Raw genomic sequence first — 13300 nt, 5'->3', positions numbered from 1 at the left:
CTTTATTTACTCTCCAGGGGTTTGATCAGTTAGGTAAATGCTCGGATCAGACGTCTGTCCTTTCTTAATCGGGGGAAATGAACCTACCTGTGCAACAGAGATATTTGTTGTACAACTTAATTCCGCGCTAAAGAGGAAGGATCTCTGAACACTGAACTCAGAACTGGCGTTTATTCTCAACATCACCACCTACTTTTTTATGACAGTAGGGTATTAATCAAGGTTATTGCTACAGTATAGTTTGGGTTTAAGAAAGTGTAATAGATGCACATCTTCATCCCATCACCTGCATAAAATCTGAAGGTAATAGAGTGTGAAAAACTAAAGACGAATAGTATAATCCATCCAGATTTGAGCAAATTACATGCATTTTACAGACAGCCAATACGAAGTACACACACAATGTGAGTAGCTGTTTGTGTTTACTGTAACCATGAAGACATAAAGGGAGTGATGTTTTGAAGAAAATAGCAATGGTAAAATAATGGTAAAATAATGCAACCCAGAAAGATACAGTATTACAATCAATAAGTAAATGTGGGACTTTTTGATGAGTGTCTGTTAATAGCACATGTTACGACGAAGTTCGAAGATGAACGTAACTACAGCTGCTTTCTCTTTTCTGAAAAAGAAATAAATGGCCAGTATGACGGAAGCATTTTTTTTTTTTTTACAATCTTTCAGTAGGTTGGATATATGCATTTGCAGTGATATATATATATATATATATATATATATATATATATATATATATATATATATATACTGTGAATAGGCCTATATGATTTCATTGAGATTGACAACACCATAATGGATTGGAGAAAAACGAGTCAATTTAAAATAAAAGCACACATCAAATATTTTTTATATCTTGTATAAAGTTGTAACATTAGACAGGGAATGCACTCACAACAAAGTCTTAAGTTTTAGTAAGAATATATTCAAGATGTTTATTCAAGACTCAATTAACGTTGATTATAGGCTACTTTAATTAAAAGATATTTTGTTCTAACAAGACTAGTACAGCCACGAAAAATGTATTTAGCTGCTCGCTATTAACTACAATAATATGAGCCGTTCATGTTGAATTTAACCAGCAACATACATCAATTTTAGATTTAGGTTAAATAATTTAGTTGAGATTATTGTGAGTTTCTTATGTGAGGACTGAAACCAATGCAGTACTGAGCATGCTCGTTGCATTAAAAACATATTAAAATGATTATTATTAGCTATTATTATTATTATTATTATTTGACAAATTCGCGTACTAATAAAAAACAGATCTATTGATTTTGCGATTCAGATAATGTCAACATTTGTCTTCTTTTGTTGCCTTGCCGTAGACCTTTAAACTGTAAAGTTGAGCATGTGTTCAGGGTGAATGTGTCGCCTGAAAATCACTAATATTTGTCATTTCCAATGACATCAGTGATCTTCAATGGATACATACTGTAAAAAGGTGCGTGTGTTTATGAACTGTGTTGTGTTTGTTGTGTTAACGACAAGTCCGTGTTGTGTCAGCTGTGCGGCTTTTCGTTTACACACAACAACTAATGACCTGCAGTAGATCACATTACTCCACCGACTGGACCAGTCACCAGCAACTGCGGTTCAGTCCCACTCAAAGTTGCTCGCATAAATTTCGCTGACGACATGTGAAATACCACACCGTCGGGTTCAGTTAGAACAGAGACTGTCATTTTCCCCTAAAACTGCAAACGCAAAGATAAAATCTGGGATGCGTAAGGAAAATGTATTTACCCGAAGCGGTGTCATTCTGGGCCACATCTCTGCTGTCTCTAGTCAAACACTGAGCTTTCGTTCCGCGGTTGTGTTAAAATCACTCGCCGTTAGTAAAGGTGAATCGCACGAATCATGTAAAGTGAAAGTACGCAGTGTTTGAGCTAGTCATTGTGTGTGTGTGTGTGTGTGTGTAAGCCCAGCCTCCTTCTTTACATAGACACAGCAGCGTTTACCTGAAACCATTACCTGTGTGAAGCGCACCTGGACGGGCTCACACGAACGTGGATTTAACAGGAGACAAGAACGACAGTTTTGCAAGTATAGGACGTGAATGGGAGATGTATGATCCATTTTATGAACTGATTTAGTGTCTTGATTTTTTCTTCTTCTGATGGTTACTATGATCCGGATCTGAGAATCATCATGTCAAAATCCTCAGATCAGTTTGACAGCTCGGACTGCGTGTGTTCTATAGGGATGAAGTTGACTTGGGATATAAACGACCCCAAACTTCCGCAGGTAAAGATTTAACTCTAGCGCATATAAAGTCAAATCTCTTACGCATTTATGAGCATAAATGAATATTAATAAAATATTTAAAAAGGCGCTTGTAACCTTAAGGAGCTATTTCTCCTAATTTGATATATGTTTTTCACTTCTATAAAAAGTCACATACTTGTAGCCTATATAAATGCAACATATATTGAATTTTTTTTTTATTTTTTTTTTATTTTTTTTTTTTTTAAATGGCAGTTTTCATATAGTGTAATTTCAATATGTACATATAGGCTATGCTTAAATGTATGAACTGTACTTTTATTTAAATGTTCATATATAGCCATATTTCAGAATTCTGTATGGGCTACCTTATCTGTCCCTTAAAATGATGTTGGTTTAAATGTAATCAGTTGAATGTAGTCAGTTTGATTCAGACATAATATTTTTGTGTTAAATCAAACCAAAAAAAAAAAAAAAATGGACGTCTATGTAATGCAATGGACAATAAATTCAAATCTTTAAATATTTGTTTAGCTTTTATTTGCTTACTTTAATGCTTATAAAATATCATAATATAGCCTAGCTAAAGTAAGCAACAAATTATATTAAAAGTGAATAAAAGATAAATATACAGTATATACAGTATATTGTTAGCATCGCTCCAATGTTCAATATTTTGGCAGGCTTGAATTACATATAGCAAACAAAACATCTTGACTTTTTTTCCAGGTAATGAAGCAGTATGATGTGTTCCAGGAGTGGACGGATGGATATGTGCGTTATATCTACAGCTGTGAGGATAAGAATGCGCAGAGACACCTGAGCGGATGGGCCATGAGAAACACAAACAATCACAACTGTCAAATCCTGAAGAAGTCTTGTCTCGGAGTGGTGGTGTGTTCACGGAACTGCTCTCTCCCAGACGGGGCCAAACTCCAGCTGAGACCGGCCATCTGTGATAAAGCTCGACAGAAACAACAGAGTGAGTTCACCAACTTTTCTTTCAAACAAGCAGCATCTACCAAACAAGTTCATCTTGTAAGAAACAGATCTGATAAGAAAAATCAGATCTTACAAAACAGGCTTGTGCTATTATGGTATGGCAAGTAGGTGCCTGCTAGACAGTTACACCTTTCAAATATCTTAACATACATTCTTAAAAATAAAGGGGTTTTGTATCACCAAAGACCCTTTTCTTATTAAGTTTTTCGCTGTAAAGGGTTCTACCTAAAAAGGATCTCCTCCAGCGTCATAGGAACTTCGTCATGCTCTACAATGCTTTTAGGAACTAAATGCTTTTAATGCAGTGACCTCTGTTAATGGACCTTACTGTATAGGAATGTCCAGTATGCTCCCAAAACACATCCACTGCGGGTCACTGAATTATCCTCTTCTGTCAAGAGAGTCTGACCCTCTAACTCTTAAGTCTCAGTTTGCTTAGTTAGAGAACACTTGACCTTTTGTTTGAAGTTGTGAAGTGTAACGTCCCATAGCATTTCTTGAAAAAAGCAGATTTAAACAACAATCTTTGTAAAATGTAAAAGCATGTGTAAATGATGTGCATTCTCAACAGAAATATTGAACTTTCTGCATTGTTTTACAGAAAAGCTTTGCCCGAACTGTAACTCAGCTCTAGAGTTGATTTTGTGCCGAGGTCACAGTGGATATCCAGTCACCAATTTTTGGAGAGTTGATGGAAAGGCCATTTTTTTCCAGGTGTGTGTAATTGTATTGAAGACATTGAGTATTGATTAATACAGTAGGGGAGGTTATTGTTTTAGTATACTGCTGCAAAGAAAAAAGTTATCACAGTGGTAACTTCAAATGCTTAAATGCTCCAAAACAAATACCAAAAAAGAATAAATATTATAATTATAATATCAAGGTACTGAATAATAAAAAGATACTGAAACATCTATATTAACTGATTTTGTCTTAGTCAGAAGTATCATATGACCGATTCAACCTGACTACATTAGGTTACACCAACTAAAATAATTTTAAATGTCAGATCAAATAGAAATAATTCCTTAAAGCAGTAGTGTAGTCTAGGGCTTAAGGCGTATGCCCACCTATCTTTCTTAGGATTTTGCGTATGCCCACCTAAAATAAGTGATGGTACATATAGCCATCAGTACAACGAGTAAAGCCTTTTGACCCGGAACTTTTTCAATCTAATAACACGATGCTGCAGCACCGTAGAGTGAATATATATACATTTAAATTTAACTTATGCAATTAAACTTGGTGAAAATACTGCATGTTATTGCACCCGTGCTAGTTTTTGATGCTCTTTGCAGATGCTGGACAACTGTGTCCCGTAATTATATCAAACGTCTTTTTTATTTTTGTTGTGCCTTTTACTGCTGTCGGTGGAGCCTTTTTCTCGTGATATCAAATCATTTCAATTTATATTTCTAAGTAGGAAAACAATTTCACTATACACAGAAAAGCACATTATAGTACACAAATAAAACAAATAACCATTCATTCTTACCTAGGCTATATATGGTAATACTAAATAATGTGTTAATGTGAACATTACTACACTCATATTATGCTTAACAGTTTATTGCATATTATGTATGTGTTAATTATTATAGTAATTTTTATATTTTAATATTTAATTTAAATACATATTTAACATCATGTTACTATACCATGGTTCTTAGTAGTGTACTGTACACCATGCCAGCAAGAAACTTACCCTGATATACTATTTGTAACAACAGCCATTTTGTTTTTTTATGGACAAAATATATTTCTTACACATTTTACATATGTACTGTATAAAAATGTAAATATATTAATTTTATTATTAATTTATTATAATACTGTGAATTTATACTGTGATAAATTCACAGTATGCCCAACTCTTCAGACACTACACCACTACCTTAAAGTAACGACTAATATTTATAAGCACTACAGAACATCATAAAAATAAGGCACAGATTTAGAATTAATTGCACAGATTAATGTTACTGTACAATAGAACTGTGTATACTTATTTTTAAATACAGTTGTGTATTTGAATAGTTATGATTGATGGGTTTTATGGCATTTTTAGATGTTTAATTCTCTCTGTAATGTATATTTTTAAGGCTAAAGGAGTCCATGATCACCCCAGACCAGAGAGTAAGTCTGATACAGAGGCAAGAAGGAGTGCAGTGAAGAGACGAATGTCTTCACCTCACTTCTCGCAGAAAAGAAGACTGGTGGAGCCAGAGGTAACACACACACACACACACACACACACACACACACATGTTGGTTTAGCTATCCTTATGAGGACCCTCACAACGTAGGTGATCTCAGGTTTTACTATCCTTGTGGGGACATTTGGTCCCCACAAGAATAGTAAAACCTGTACACACACACACACACACACACACACACACACACACACACACACACACACACACACACACAAACACACACACACGTTGGTGCGGCTATCCTTATGAGGACTCTCCATAGACATAATGATTTTTATACTGTATGAACTATAAATTCTATCCCCTAAACCCTAACCCTACCCCTAAACCTAACCCTCACAAAAAGCTTTCTGCATTTTTACATTTTCAATAAAACATAATTTAGTATGTTTATTTTTAAGCGATTTGAATTATGGAGACACTAGAAATGTCCTCATAAACCACATTTATAGCAGAATACCCTTGTAATTACCAGTTTGTAACCTAAAAATATTTCCTCGTAAACAACTTAAACCTGCCCCCCCCCACACACACACATACACACACACATAAACACACAAAAACACATACACACAAACACACACACACACACACACACACACACACACACACACAAATACACACACACACACACACAAACACACACAAATACACACACAAACACACACAAATACACACGCAAACACACACACACACAAACACACACACACACACACACAAACATTGTGATACTTATAGTTAATTCAAAACACAAAATCGCAGGTTGGTAAAGACAGAAGTTATACTTCTAAATCAACACAGTATTATTATTATTTTGCATTTAAAACCATTTTGGAGAACAAGTGTGATTCAAGAATTTGGCCAGGCAAGAGCTCTTCTGCACATCCCATCAACCACCACAAAGATTGAAAATATGACTGAAATATTTGTAATGACCTTGAAAAAAACATTTAAAGGCCTATGCTTACATGTCTGAAATTTTATAGACAAAAACAAATTGTGAAAATGAATGAATTCTTAAATAATTAAATAATAATAATAATAATAATAATAAAAAAACTGGATTAGATAAAGGAAAAGCAGTCAACAAGTGTCCAGCATACATGGGAAAGTTTTTTTTTTTTTTTCACTACATAATTCTCATACTTTCATTTGTGTTATTTCATAGTTTTGATGACTTTACTATTATTATAAAATCTGGAAAACTGTAATAATAAAGAATTAGTATGTGTCCAAAGTTTTGACTGGTACACTCTTAGAAAAAAGGTTCTTTAGGGTTCTATATAGAACCCTAGGTTTCTTTACTCAGCTCCAAAGAATCCTTTATGCCAAAAAGGTTCTATTTAAAAGATTTACAGAAAAAAGAACCTTTTTGCACAAAAGGCTGAGAATTGCTGACAATTGCTTAATGCGAGTATGTATGTATGTATGTATGTATGTGTATGCATAAATTACACGATTGAAAGTTTTGTTTATAAATAGTTTTGAACACTGCACTACATTACTTCGGCATTTGCATTTCATACTGCAGAAAAATACAACTTTTCCAATGTACTTCTACAGCTTTGGGTTTGATTAGAAAAGGATAAATGACAGATGATCAGATCCAATGTCTTTTCTCTTTTAGATGACAGGTTTATCTTAATATTAATATACATTCTTGACTCATAATTCAACAAAAGATGCAAAAAATTGTGTTTATCATAAACAGCAAACAACTTGAGCGTGTAGCGCTGTTTTTTCCTCCTAACTACAAAGGCGCATTGAAGCTGTGCGCTCGCAGATGCGTAACTCGAGCAAATGATCAAAACTCAAATTTTAATGGTCACGGAAAGTCGGCTGAGCTGAAAGCTTAAGGGCGACATTACCCTGGTAAGTAAGAAAAATCAATAATTTTTTTATTCATTTTATGTTATTTTTATTTATTTTGACCCAACTCCTTGTCATTTATGACTTACATGTTTATTTCAGCAAGCACAAAGAATAAATGTCGACAAAACTGTTTCATCCAGGCCTGCAATACTCTCTGACAGGAGGTAAGTCATTTCACACAAATCACTAAAATCTCTGTTGTGGGTTGACAAGTAATCCTGATACCAGATTATGTTATAATTCATTTTCTTTGCATCTAGAAAACATGGGAGCGCATCACAACATTGAATTAAGCAAACTGCACTGATATAAAGAGATTAATAAAGCTCTATTCAAGAGTGTGAATATGTCAAATGTCCAAAGTCAAAGACAGGAAGTGATGGACATGTTTCAATTTCTCAACTTGTGAGTATATGTTGTTTGTAGTTTTATTGTCATGTACAAAAATATGATAATTTGTATTTATTTATTGAATATGTCATAATAATTTAACAAGGGTTTTGGCAAAGACCTTCGCCTAACTCAAGATGACAAGTGGCAAGATGACAAGTGGAAGTCAAAGGGGACATTTGACTTCAAAACAATGGCATAAACATTGTCATAAAAGGTACATATTTTTCTATTATTTCTCATTATTTTGCATTGCATCAAGGTTTTTATGATACTAAATAATATTTAATTTCAATTGGCTGTGGCTCTGGAGTGTAGCATTACTTGTATGACCATCCTTATACAGATAAAATACTACACTCCTATTCATGTAAGTTTTAAGATGCAACTTATACCAATTTCTTGGTTTTTAATTATTCTGCATTCTGACAGCACGTCTATAAAATGTTTCACATACTTACAGGAATCAGCACATCCATCCTCATCCTGATCTCTCATATGGTGTCCAGACCCCTCAGAGAGTGCAGAGAGTTGGCATCAAACTGATGATATGGAGATGGCTGAAGTGAAGTGATCTTTTGTTTCATTTGTTATATCCAAAAGACCTCACTCAGTTTGTCAGACCAGTGGCAACAAAATTATTATGTGTCTGCCCCAGTGTTAAAATTGTTTAACAGCTTTTCATTGGTCATTGATTTTATTCATTTTTACTTAGTTTTTTTTACTTGTTTATTAATCTTATTTATGGTTATAATGTTAACTTATAGTTAATGTTAAACGATTTAATGTGTATGATTTTTATATAAATAATATAACTACTAATTAACTTTTAGCTTATTATTACAAACCTGTGGATTTATTAAATCAATTCTCATAACTATTGCATTATGAATTGTGTTTATTATTGCTTGTGTTTTTGTAAATACAAATGATTAAAAATGCTTTACTTAATACTTAAATGTCTTTATATGGTTATTTCACTTTCTGAGTTATATAGTATATGAACTATTCAATTCACATTTCCATTAAACGTTATAATAAAAATAAATAAAAATAAAACAAAAAATAAATGTAAAAATGAAACAAAAAACAAATGTTACAGTTGCATGTTGGGAACCCCTAAAAGGTTCTATATAGAACCTTTCCACCTGGCGCAAAGAACCTTTTAGGGTTTTTTGATAGTTCTATTTTGAACCTTTTAGGGGTTCCAAATATGAAGCGAGCCACAGAACACTTTAGGGAATTTTTAAGAGTACAAATATTCCATGTAGTCTTTTAGTTAATATGAGGTCATAAAACGGCATGTTTCATAATATAAGAATGGGAAAAAAAACATTTATTTTAAATACATTTAGAAGAATTATTGCATGTCACACCACAGGAGACTGTTAAAATTTCACAGCACAAGAAATGGCTTAAAATTTCATGTCAGTTTCATTCCAAATACTAAAAATTTGACCGATATGCCTGATCAAGTTTCACTATGTGAGATTTATGTTAACAAAATGTTTATAAACCTCTACACTATTGTATACAATAGCTAAAAATGTTCTATTTGGTCCTAAGTGATTTGGAGAAGATTACTGTAGCTGGGCTGCTTGGAGACGTTGAGCTCTCTCTGACAATTGGAATTAATCTCATCACAGTTCTGAGAATCATTCGTAAATCAATAAATCTTTGTTTTCTGTTGTCATCAGCCTGGGCGCTACTATGATATGGCCTTCCCAAATATCCACCAGCTCACCATGGAGGGTCCAGACCGCTTCAGCATCATTGCAGAGTCCAATTTGCCAATCCAAACCCAACACTACCCGCCGTTCCAGAACCCAGAGCCCTACAAGTTCCCCTATGACACGCACACCGCTGCGGCCATGGCTGATGCCCCAAGTGCACTGCAGAAGCCTGCCAACCACTGTCTGTATATGACTCGCCCCCCTTGTGGCTACGATTTCACAGTTCCTGGATACCTCGGCTCAAGCCCTTATCCAACGGCACTGTACAAGGACCCTGCTAGCCCACAATCTGAGACCGAACCTAATAAATCTGGGCCCTGTCTGAGCGGGGTGTCTCACGGCACGAGTACATTAGCCACCCATGAGCGAAGCTTTGCAGACACCACGGGAAAACATCACAGCTGGAAGCAGATTCTTAGTAAAGGTGCTTATGGGGAGCGAGGAGACTACCCTCAGCTGCAGACCAATGGCAACCACCACTACTACAACAACGACTACCCGTGTAGGTACACAGGACCTGCTCCCACTACCCCGGCAGCGCTCCAAACCATAATAACCACAACCACAAAAGTGTCCTACCAGCCGTGCCCTAAGCCATCTGTTGTCAAGTATGGAGAGAATATCTATGATGTAAAGGGCCTGTCTAACTGTAACTCGCTCTTGGAAGAGGCCTCTCCCAACTCTCCCTACTCTGAACTGAAGATTCCTGAAGATTCCGGAGTGATAAAATCTGCCCTGTCATACCAGGACACGCTTCCAGCTAAAATTGAGAGGGCTGAAAACTTTGAGGGCTATCGCTACAGCAGCTACAGCTCAAATAGTTACCCTGAACGGATGTCACATCCATTCAGGTATGACAGTGGAGAATACTGAGGGACTCAAAAGAGATACTGAGAGATACAAAGAGAAACGGATAGAAGGGGTACAATATCCCCATAGCAAGTTGTTTCAGCCTTTAAATATAGGTCTGAAATGCAAATACACCAACGCAAACAGTTCTAGCTACACAAGCTTGATTTCATGAATCATTGCATTTTCACGTGTGCAACTCATAATGCAATGCTAGAACGAGTTGAATTTTCAGCATTGCCTCAAGGGGCAGCATTAGGAAAAACTTCTGTCTTGTTCTATGGTCAATTTTCCACTTTAGGTCAATCACTGTGATGGTGGAGCAGCATTTTGAAGAGAATCTCGCTGAGCAAGTTAGTTCATTTAGAATTAATTAATAGGTTTGCTTTGGTGACTTTTCTTGCCTGTAGAGAAAAGCCAAGAACATTCGAGTGTGGGCTGTGAAGGATATCATTTGTTGACCCTCTAAACAAGGAGTATTCAATTAAAGTTCCAAGAGGTCCGGTCTCTACATTTCCTTACCAGCAAAGGGCCAGACAATAACTTAATAACAATAATGGTGTCAGTATGGCTATGAAATGACATAAGAATTTGCAAATTTTTTTGGAATAGTTATTATACATTTCCAAGTTGGCAGCAGTAGTACTTTGTAAAAGTGCAAGAAAAAAAAAACCTAAACAGTCAAAGGAGTCTCTTCAAAAGTTGGCAAGGATTAGGACATTGGGGGCCCAGAGAAAAAGCCAAAGTAGTTGGGTCTTGAGGATCATCTTCCAATAGATTATTTTGTGAATGAGGAAAGATACTGTGTAGAGGTTCAGGGGTATCTCCCAAGAAAAAAATTAGAAAATGTAAAAGTCTGAATGAACCATTTTTATATTTTCCTTAAAGTGAGAATCTACCAACAAAAAACAAACAATGGTCTGACTATCGAATTATGGAAACAGTCTCATTAGAACTCCACTATGCTACTAACTAGTAATTAAAAGTTTTTGTTGCTTTTCCTTGCCATCCATACCAGGGATGATGACATCTTTGATTTATTTAAAAAATGTTAGATCTATTTGTCTTTATAAAAGGATCAAAACATGTTTATTAATAAAGTTAATTTTAGACCAAAAAAAAAAAAAAAAGCTTTATAGTCTAAAGGCGCTCTGGAAGCATGTTGTCCTGTCACAAACCTGGCTCAGCTGAACCGTCTGAGTCTGATCAGACACATGAAGATCAATTCACTGTCAATCTCATTTTCTGCAGTGTGTTTTAGCAAAAAATGCCAGTATCCATCTATATTCCTGTTCACTTTATTTTTTCAAGTGGGCAGCAGGCGTGGACCGGGAAAGGGTATAAATGAAGCGTGTTTGGTACTAGAGAAAAATATTTGAGGATACAGCGCTGAAAGATCAGTGCTATCTACACCCCTGAGCGCTTGCGATGAACACAGCTCCATTGTTTTGTCATGCTGCTCACTTAAAGTGTAGAAAACGTGAGAGAGGGCAACCCTAGTCATAATGTCTCACGGTCCGGATGGAACCCATCCGGGGTACAGATCCAGAACGCGGTCCGCTAATTGGTGCTCTAAAGGAATATACACCTTCATTGAAACAGGCAGTGATTTGAGTCAAACTAAATTTTTTAAGGCGCGGTCACATTTACCTTTGCACGAAATTCAACAGTAATTTCAATTGTAATCCATGTGATCGTAAATTTCATGCTATGGACTTTCGGTGGCGAAGAATTTCCCGTTGCGGATTGCGTGATTAATTTTTGGTGAACTTTGACAGGTGAATTCGCCGCATTGACCAATAGGAAGTTGCTTGGTTTGGCAGCGACCTCTGTTTGGGCAGTGCTTTGTACAGAGCTACACTGAATTTTCACAATGGACAAGGATAATATTTTATCAGCAAGTATCTTTTAAACATCACTCTCACAGAGTATAAAGTGCTATATTAAAAAAAGGCTGCGTGGCAATTCGTTTTTTGCTGGTTTCATACCCGCTCAACATCTTCCCACGGCTTCTTTGTGTAAAGGCAAAAGTGACTGCGCCTTTAGACTTGTATTGGTCCTGAATGACTCTGTGCTTTTGGTATGCAATGACTCACTCAAAACACATTAATGATGCTCATTTGTCTCCACCTACTGGTGCAAAGGCATAATTTGCAGAAATGTTCATGGAAAGAATCAGTGAGCGAATTATGATACTTTTTGATGAATGGATTCAAAAGACTCCAGTTCATTCAAAATCCCCACCATATTAGTTTAAATATCAAAATGTTTTTAACTAATTACCTAAATAATAAAACATCTGGTTTAATAGTGAAGGCTTTTGAAGCCCCCTTGAGTACTTAAGTTTGTCACATCACATCAGTGCAAGAGCAAAATTACAATGGGACTGCAAGCTTACAATATGATAGCCAAGCATTCGCGTCTGTGTTAATATATTTTGTAAAGTATGGTTCTAGCCATAGAAATATGTTGTTATTTATATTCAGTATTTGATCTGTTCAAATGTCTTTAGTTTTAAAGTGATTATAGATTCCTGGTAGATTTTTGTGTAAATCTTTAATATGTATTGATGAAATACAGTTAAATCAGTGTGGAGTACATTTCTAGATTGGTTAATAGCTGTTGTCTTAGAAAGAAATAAAGAACAGTGTGTCAAATGAGAATTCATGTAAGAATTGTTTCTTTGTTCTGTTTGTTAAAAATGGTCTCTCTTCATAACTGAGAACATGTAAAGTGTGATATTATTCTACAACAGACATATTGTCATTTATAACAGATCGAGTCACTACTCATATTAGTCATTTTTAAGAGGAGAATTAAGAATAAAAATTCAGTCATAAAACATTATTACATGTGGGATTAACAAAATAAAAAGGTCCTAAAATATCTTTAGCTTTGACATGTAGACCTCTTAAAACTCTCTGTTTGTTTAGCATCGCCTAATAGGAAGTCCAAAACATGACATAAAAGCATATAATCATGGGCTTTATAACT

The 13300-nt window shown here is 35.3% G+C and overlaps 2 protein-coding genes and 1 long non-coding RNA gene across 11 annotated transcripts in view; 2 read left to right on the top strand and 1 right to left on the bottom strand.

Annotated features, from left to right (window-relative positions):
* The window catches only part of LOC127432180 (synaptonemal complex protein 2-like), a 28167-nt gene extending 26294 nt beyond the window's left edge, over positions 1-1873 (bottom strand). For all 8 annotated transcript variants that reach the window (XR_007895707.1, XR_007895708.1, XR_007895709.1 and 5 more), the window contains exon 1: positions 1765-1873. Coding sequence is in view for 5 of the 8 variants with exons in the window: in XM_051683036.1 (XP_051538996.1) it covers positions 1765-1791 (27 nt within the window). In the remaining 3 variants the exon portion in view is untranslated. The remainder of the gene's footprint in view (positions 1-1764) is intronic.
* Positions 1663-12963, top strand: LOC127432184 (chorion-specific transcription factor GCMb-like). The gene is made up of 5 exons (XM_051683053.1): positions 1663-2265; positions 2974-3226; positions 3848-3960; positions 5349-5474; positions 9422-12963. The coding sequence occupies exons 1-5, from the start codon at positions 2170-2172 to the stop codon at positions 10328-10330; spliced, it is 1497 nt and encodes a 498-aa protein (XP_051539013.1). The 5' UTR covers positions 1663-2169; the 3' UTR covers positions 10331-12963.
* Positions 5484-8589, top strand: LOC127432190 (uncharacterized). Of its 2 annotated transcripts, XR_007895711.1 has the most exons (5): positions 5484-7498; positions 7595-7739; positions 7831-7941; positions 8043-8094; positions 8188-8589. It is a non-coding gene; the product is annotated as an uncharacterized LOC127432190 (long non-coding RNA). The 2 variants fall into 2 exon arrangements; XR_007895710.1 differs by having other exon boundaries at positions 7831-8589.
* Positions 12964-13300: the final 337 nt, after the last annotated feature.

This window comes from Myxocyprinus asiaticus, chromosome 41, assembly GCF_019703515.2.
Source record: "Myxocyprinus asiaticus isolate MX2 ecotype Aquarium Trade chromosome 41, UBuf_Myxa_2, whole genome shotgun sequence".
In the NCBI taxonomy this organism is placed as follows: Eukaryota; Metazoa; Chordata; class Actinopteri; order Cypriniformes; family Catostomidae; genus Myxocyprinus; species Myxocyprinus asiaticus.
The sequence above is the reverse complement of the archived record's forward strand: the minus strand, read 5'-3'. Positions and strand labels throughout refer to the sequence as shown.

Bases quoted from the DNA above. Each gene is read 5' to 3' on its own strand.
- LOC127432184 (XM_051683053.1), top strand. From the start codon at position 2,170: ATGTCAAAATCCTCAGATCAGTTTGACAGCTCGGACTGCGTGTGTTCT. The intron at 3,227-3,847 runs GTGAGTTCACCA...ATTGTTTTACAG, and splicing joins AGCTCGACAGAAACAACAGA to AAAAGCTTTGCCCGAACTGT. The intron at 5,475-9,421 runs GTAACACACACA...TGTTGTCATCAG, and splicing joins GAAGACTGGTGGAGCCAGAG to CCTGGGCGCTACTATGATAT.